The 7,716-nt window shown below is 40.3% G+C and overlaps 1 protein-coding gene across 4 annotated transcripts; it reads right to left on the bottom strand.

Moving 5' to 3' along the window:
* Nucleotides 1–802: 802 nt before the first annotated feature.
* LOC131393718 (C-reactive protein-like) lies at nt 803–4,062 on the bottom strand. Of its 4 annotated transcripts, none has more exons than XM_058524761.1 (3): nt 2,045–2,108; nt 1,277–1,436; nt 803–910 (listed from the first exon to the last, which is right to left on the bottom strand). In XM_058524761.1, exons 1-3 carry the CDS (start codon nt 2,106–2,108, stop codon nt 832–834), a joined length of 303 nt encoding a protein of 100 aa, XP_058380744.1. In that variant the 3' UTR covers nt 803–831. The 4 variants fall into 4 exon arrangements, 3 of the variants coding, with proteins under 3 accessions (XP_058380744.1, XP_058380743.1, XP_058380742.1); XM_058524760.1 differs by having other exon boundaries at nt 803–947; nt 1,311–1,436; XM_058524759.1 differs by having other exon boundaries at nt 803–1,436.
* Between the last annotated feature and the right edge of the window lie 3,654 nt (nt 4,063–7,716).

The raw sequence follows: 7,716 nt of genomic DNA, 5'->3' as shown, positions 1-7,716 counted from the left end.
CTACAGAATTTTAAATGGCATTAGAAATAGTAAGGATCCCAATATGCCAAACAGAAAAACAAATCACTAATGTAAAGGATAGTTTTGAAAAAATAAAAGCTCAAAACATAAAGATATAGGACACAGATAAAAGTAATCTGAGTGATGATAAATGAGAAGGAAAAATAATAGAAATCTCACATAATGAAAATTGGTGATCCTGAAGAAAAAATAGAACAAATTAAACAGAAACAACAATAAAACATTTCTTTTTAGATTTTTGAATCTTCAAATTGAAAGGATTAAAGAATTAAAGATAATTCTAATTTATAATGACCACATTCCGATGGTGGGGGTAGAATGCTGGAAAAATTATATTCCTGTATTCTTTAGATAAATCAATAAAGCACAATAAAATGGGGTGGGTCTGTCTATTAAGGGAAAGGAAAATGTTGGCAAGATTACAGTTAAACACATGCTGTCTTTTAGGAGAAAAAAACGTTGGCTCACTTGCTCCTAGACACTTAAAATGCAGTGGTTCTCAACCTTTGCTCAACACTGGAATCACTTGCAGAACTTTAAAAAACATTGATACTTGGGGCTTGCCTCCAAAAAATCAGATTTCATTGGCCTAGGGTGTGGGCTGGTAATTCTAATGTGCGGCCATGAATAAGATCCTCTGCTCTGCACTGACCCTTGTGATGATGAAAACAATGGAGAAGGGAGAGGGAAATACAGTCCCCCCAGGGTGCAAGAGCCATGTATGTATGATAATAAAACACCAGAGCCAAAGACAAGGGAAATGTAAGGTGTAATACCCAAAAGGCAACATCAGGATGCAACAAAAAGGCCTCAGGACCACAGCTGGGGCTTGGTGAACACTTCACCATGCACTGTATAATTCAGTGCCCGCCAGTCCAGGACGTTAGGACTGAAGGTCCCACCATCACAGATAGTGCTAATCTCATCTGGTGACAGCACAAAGTCCCACATGTTCACATCTCCAATGTCTCCCACCAAAGACTGTTTTTTATCAAAGCCTCCAGCAAAAGAATCCTGCTCCTGCCCCAGGATGATGCTTGCTTCTGTCCCCAGATAATATCCCCTCTTCAGACTCCTCCTCACCATGGGTTTCCCATCTACCCAGAGCTCTGCAATCCCTGAGGAGGACTCCCAGGTCATACAGAAGTGCATTGGTGCAGAACGTTCAGGAGGCTTGAAGATGATGTCAGTTCCACCCACGGTTACACTGTATACTCCATTCTTGCTCCTGAAGAGGAGGATGTCATTATATTGCGCCCTTGTGGCATAAGAGAAGAGGCTATAAGCACGAGAGAGGTCGGTATAGACGCGCAGGCACACGGTGAAGGCTGTGAATGGCCTCCTTAGCTGTGCAGTCAGAGTCACAAAGGAACTATTTGACTCTTTGGGGAACACAAAGGCCTTTTTGGACATGTCTGTAGGATAGAAAACAGAGAGGGAAAATGTCAGCAGTTGAGCTTTGTTAAAAAACAAAATTCAAGTGAGTAAATCTAAAGATCTAATTGGCTTTATTTGACGATTCTTGAGGCAGGCAGCGTCCGGTCTAGCAGAAAGAAGGAGCTTCGAAGAGCTGTACAAAATGAAGGCCTTTTATAAGCAGAAGGGGGCAGGAAGAGGAAGTTTCTAGCAAAGAGTGGATTATTTCAGGCAAAGTCACCTTCCTGTGGGGGAAGGAAGGGGTCATATGGAGTTACCTCACTACTGCTGGTCAGGCAGTTCCAGGTTAAATGTCACAGTCCTGAAAGAGGCTGAAACTGCAATTAGTTTAGGTATTAAGTCTTGGTTTGTTGACATGGGGCTTAACACAGTGACTCCATTTTGGGCCTGTTGTCTCTTTTTTAACAGCTCGTTAGCCCACAAAGATGTATTCTCTCACTATATAGAGAGATTGGATTTAGAAACCAAAGACTGCCTTCTTCCCCAGACCATACCCCCTCCCCCATGCTGGCCACTTTCCCTAACTTGGCTTTGCACAGTCTAACCCTGAGACAAGAACTTGGCTACCATCTGAAGTAGTGCCTACCTTTCTGGGCAAAAGCACTGGAGAGGCTGATGATGATCAAGAAACACAGCGACAGTTTCTCCATGTTCCCTCCCTGCTGTCACTGTACCTAGAATCTGAGTTATCCTCCTGGAAAGAATCTTAGCAGCTGAGATTCTGGGCTTGGACCTCTGAGATCCCTCTGTCTCAGGTCTGCTCCATCTTGACCTTATATGTGCAATAGTCAGAGTGTCTCAACTGACAGGTAAATGATTTTCCAAAATTGCCACTTGCAGCCATGGATCAAAGCTCTAAGAGCAAATAAACCAAGATAAATCACAAAACGAGAGATCAATATGGGTTGTTTATTAGAGACTCCATGGTGTCTGCTCGTGCTCCAACAGCTCCGTGTGGCAATGCTTAGGGAATTAAAACAGTCACATTCTGGGAATCCATTCTGGGGAAATGCCATAAAATATAGGGAGGGGGGACACTTTATTCACAAAGACAACCATAACATTACTTAGGATAGTGAAAAATTAGAAAATTGGGACATGTTTAAGTAAATTGTATATATCTACATCCACTAAATAGAACGGAAAGCCATTTAAAATACGGTTATGAATTTTAAGCTACAACATGTAAAAATGCTTATAATACTATAATGAGAGAAAAACTAACACAAATTTGTTTATACACTATTTTTTAAAAGAAGTTACTAGCTTAGAAAAAAACTATAAGGAATACCCCCCAAACAATAAGTGTTTTTATCATCGTAATGAAATTATGGAGGATTTTTTTCCCTCATTAATAACATTTCCTTAACATGGTTATATTACTTCTAAAATGAAGTGTTTGTGTGTGTGTGTGTAAGAAGCAAGGAAAGGGGGAATGAAGATCAATAGTCCTTGAAGCCCCAAAAGCTACTGTTTCATTTTACAAATAGAACACCCAGTTTGACTGTGGCTATTGGACTTGACTCCCAGAATACCTCAAACAGAGAACAATATCAGTTAGACACACTGAGGTATATATATAATTATATTTAGGTACTAAAGTACTTTGCAATATACAAGTTCCTGTATAACATTATAAATTCATGTAAAAAGAATCTTGAGCTTATTCACATGGCCTCATCACGAGTTTTCCCATTGGTATTCATTGAGAAATTAATAATAGAGGTTATTTCTCAATTGACTGGAAGAACCCACTAACATGTGGGTAGCATATTCTAAACACACAAGAAAAAAGAACTATTACAGATGGTAGTACATTTCTGGAAATGTTTGTTTTTTAATGATGTACAGTTAAGTTTTCTTTGTAATTACTGTTTCTAAACTTTTTGTGTCTTAAACTATAAGATTGGCTTAAAGTAATTGCTTCAAAAGCTTTTCTTATTCTAAACACTTGCCCAATAAAAGATATATACATAATTTGAACAGAAAAAAATATGTAACAGGTGAAAAGATTGGGACAAAGAAGGAAGAAAGTGTTTTCTCAGTACCCAAATTGCCTTCTCGTTAGCAACGAGCTCCCCGCATCAAAAGAATGTAACTACCAATATGATGAGTGGACTCTTTGGAAATATTATTGATTTCAGGGAGCTCACCACATTACCAGAACTATCTCCAAAATGGATATTCTGAACAAGGCTTAACACTGAAAAAGAGAGAGATAGAGGCATAGAGACATAGAGATAGGGAGAGGGAAAGCTAAAGCAGTAGAAAGAGAAGAGAAAAAAAATAGAATAGAGAAATTGAGAGATCTTCCCCTTGAACCATTTCACAATCTACCCCTGGTTCCAGCTACCTGCCAACACAGTACTGGAACTACTCACATATGACAGAGCATTGGGGGAACTTTATCAGGAGAGAGGTGTAATAAATATTACCCTCACCTCAGATGTTTGCTTGGGAGTCTTCTCCTCTTACAGCTTGCCATAATCCAATAAACATACCAAAGGATCGCAGCTTTTCTAGACATCATGGCGCTTTGGTTTCTCCCTGATTTAAAGCCCCAGTAGGCCAGACAAACACCTCAGATTGCAGAGATCCAAAGTATCAACTGAGGAAAAAGAAAAAAACATTCTAAGACAAACAGAATGTTTGTTATCGTGGTGCAGCTTTATTGAATAAATAAGAACATGGTAAATATATGGTTATCACTTTACTTAATCCTAGAGCAGCTATGACTCTAGACCCCAGTGTTTCAATAGAGAGTTTGGTATGCTCCCCCAATTCAAACAAAAACCACCAGCACATGAGGAAAGGAGGAAGCAAGAGACACATCAGTCGGAAACAACCACACAACCAGTCAGAGACAACAACAGTCTTTTCAAAGCTATCACTCAGATAGAACAGCAGATTCCCAGCTTCCACTGTTGGAGAATTGGCTGCACACTGTAATCCCCTAAGGAACTTCAAAAATACTGATGCCTGGGTCTTACCACAAGAGAAACTGGTGTAATGATCTGGGGTGTGGCCTGGGCAGCTGGAGTTTTAAAAGTTCCCCAGGTGATTATATTAGCATCTAAACTTGAGAATCGCTGACATAGATAATTTCTCATATGATTCCATGCCATTGGTGAATACTTCCTATGATATAAAATTATGTCCCAAGCTATACATGACATTGGAAAAGGTGGGGGTTTCCAAGTCAAAGAAGAACTTTGACAATGTGTCAAGGGCATAGTCTTCCTAATGTTATGTTGATGCTGAAGCTGCGGAGTATATCTGTGTGTATGTCATTTTCCTCAACATAGAACAACAAAATGAAAAGTTGGAAGATTCCCAGTTTCCCAGAAATGGTAGTTAACCCTCTGAATATATGGCATCTTGGAATGGCTTCCCCATGAGAAAACATGCACACATCCCATACTCTCCCTCCTCCCCTAGGGGTATAAGTGCAGTGTGTAAGTTTTTGTTGCATGTGGCAGTAGAATACAGTGGTTAGAAGCACAGGGCTCTGTAGCCAAACTACCTAGGTTCAACCCCAGCTCTGGGCAAGTTAATTAACCTCTCTAGATGTCAGTTTCCTTATCTGTAAAATGATGGCTAAAAAATGGTACTTACCTCATAGCATTGTCATTAAACACACAAATATACGTAAAGGACTTAGAACAGCGTCTGGGACATGGCAAGAGCTCAGTGCATGTAAGGTATTGTTAAGACTGTCTGTGATCCGCCCTGTGTGGTTAAGCAATTATGATCCTGGGAGCAGTGATGGAGACTTATGAGATCACTCGTCTGTGAGTATGAAAGGACGTAGGGTAGAGGGGATCACACTGAGTCCTCAGAGAATGCACCAGCGGTGGGCCAAGGGAATAACCTGAGTCGAGATGTGCTAGATCCTTCTTTAAAGATGACCACCTGCCTTCAAGCTTATTGGGAGCCAGGCATGTCTGCTAGATGAGCCATCCGAGCTGCCAAGAAGACCCTAAAGCGATGGTTCTAAAAACATATTGGGCAAAAGAGCTTGTGAATGGCAGATTCCTTGGCTCTAACGCCAGAGAGTGTAATCTAGTAGTTCTGGGATCAATGAATCTACACTCGTAATAAACACTCCACGTGATGATGATGCCTGTAATAGCAGGCCACCATTTAAGAATCCCTGGAGCAGGCAATCCAGGAAATTTGAGATGGGAGTCTGCATTTTCTGAGGAAGAAGGCTAACAAGGCCACTTAACCCACCTTCTCCAGGAGACATGAAAAGATGCACAGATGTGACAGAGGTGGAGAACTGCATGGAAGGAATCCAAGCAAGTTATATCAACCCGTCTGCGACTAGAGGTTGGTTATCTTAGGATCAAACTATTTAGAAATCAAAGCAGCGTTTCTCTTCTTTCCCTGGGATTCTAAGGATCAGAAATCTATACTTTGGAAACTTGATTTGGGTATTTTTTCTTGTTGTTTTAATGATCTGGAGTCATTTGTGTGTGTGTGTTTGTTTTTTGTCAATCCTTGCTTCCCTGGGGCACATCAAATGAGAATAGTGAAAAGCATGAGGAAAAAATCACAGACTTACCATTCTACCCACTTTGTCAACTGGGACTCCACAGCCATTTCCATCTGGCCCCAGCTCCATTTCTGGGGCAACCTGTAGTCTCTCCTCCAGGCCCTGAATAGACTACAGAGATGGATACTTGTCCATTCATCTGGATAGGGACAATGCAAGGCTTGTCACCATGACCAGTGATTTGATATTTCTGCCTGACAGAGGGAGATTTTAGGTGCCTGACGTGCACATCACCATGTTGCATCTGGTGCTAAAATGCTCACATTTGGGTCAGGCTTTGGCCCTGAAGGCCTGGCCCCAACTCTCATACCAACATGCCTATTTTCAGCGCCCAAAGGAAAGTGTCCTATCAGGTAGCAGCCTCCAGCATCTCCCTATGATTGTACATGTACAATCTCTGACATATGTGATTGGTCTACCCCCTCTTCCTTGGCTTGTAAATGTACTACAGTATCTCTTCAGGTGCTGGGCCACTGCCTTTATTGCACCTAAGATTCATTTCACTGATAGAAGTGCATAAATCCATTCTCCTTACCTCCTTTGAAGGAAAGAAATGTTTATGGTCTACTATGCATGTGCCCTTTGTATAGTTTACCCCATTTTTCTCAAGGAAGCCCTACACAGTGGCTTTTATTGTTGGTTTTATATACGATTTGGCCCTCTGTTTTTTAACTTAAGCTTTAATGCCTGATTCTACTTCTAGGCAAACTGGATGCATGATCCCTGCTATCAAGAAAAAACAGTGCTGATAACATGGCTTTATTAACATCAGCTAGAAGTGGTCTCAATGGACAATGGATCTTATCCATTTACTGTGAAGAAGAATTGCCTAGAACCAACTCGCCCAAACCAAAATCATCCTCCTTGGCAGATGTCACATAACATTTAATAGGAATTATGTCTAACCATTCTATATCATGCAACAGACCAGTGACCTGGGGATATATTTTCTAACAAGATTACATTAAATTATCTACCAGTAAGCTAAATTGTCTAAATTTAAACATTCTAGAAATGCTTTATTGAGATATTTTAGTGTTCACTGAATGCAAATACTAGCTTAAAAATTTTCCTGGCTAAAATTATTAGAGCCAGAGGCTGTCCACTAAACTATGTATAGTAAGGTACCAGTAATTGAATTCTGAGGAAAATATTAGCTCAGCCCACATCCCTGGGGAGTTGGGATGGTCTTCTACAATTAAGACATATTTCCTAACTGGATTCTTTAACCAGAAAAAGGTATTGACCCTCTCTTATGCTTAGCTGAATGTCAGGGTGTATGGATCTGCCCTAATTGGACCACAGAAAAATTTTGCACTCACATTTTTGCCCAAGAATGTATCTTTAACTTATACGCTTCCAAACGGTTATCAAAAGTCAATTAGGGGAAACAATATTCATAAATAATTACCTCAAAGATTTGTTGTTCATCCTCCTAATATTCTGAACTTAATTTTTAGCAAATCAGACCCTTCAACCGCTCTCAGCCTGGACCAATTCCACCAAGTTGTACTTTGATGGCATATAATGAACCTACGTTTAGCAAGATAATACAAAACAGCCTAATAATAATAATGATAGTAGATAACTATTTTGAGAGCTTACTGGGTGCCAGGGACTACACTAAGTGCTCTACATGCATGATCTTATTTGATTCCTACAACAACTCTTTGGGCTAATTACTATTATTCCTTCCCCAC

The sequence above is a fragment of the Diceros bicornis genome, chromosome 28, assembly GCF_020826845.1.
Source record: "Diceros bicornis minor isolate mBicDic1 chromosome 28, mDicBic1.mat.cur, whole genome shotgun sequence".
Taxonomy (NCBI): Eukaryota; Metazoa; Chordata; class Mammalia; order Perissodactyla; family Rhinocerotidae; genus Diceros; species Diceros bicornis.
The sequence above is the reverse complement of the archived record's forward strand: the minus strand, read 5'-3'. Positions and strand labels throughout refer to the sequence as shown.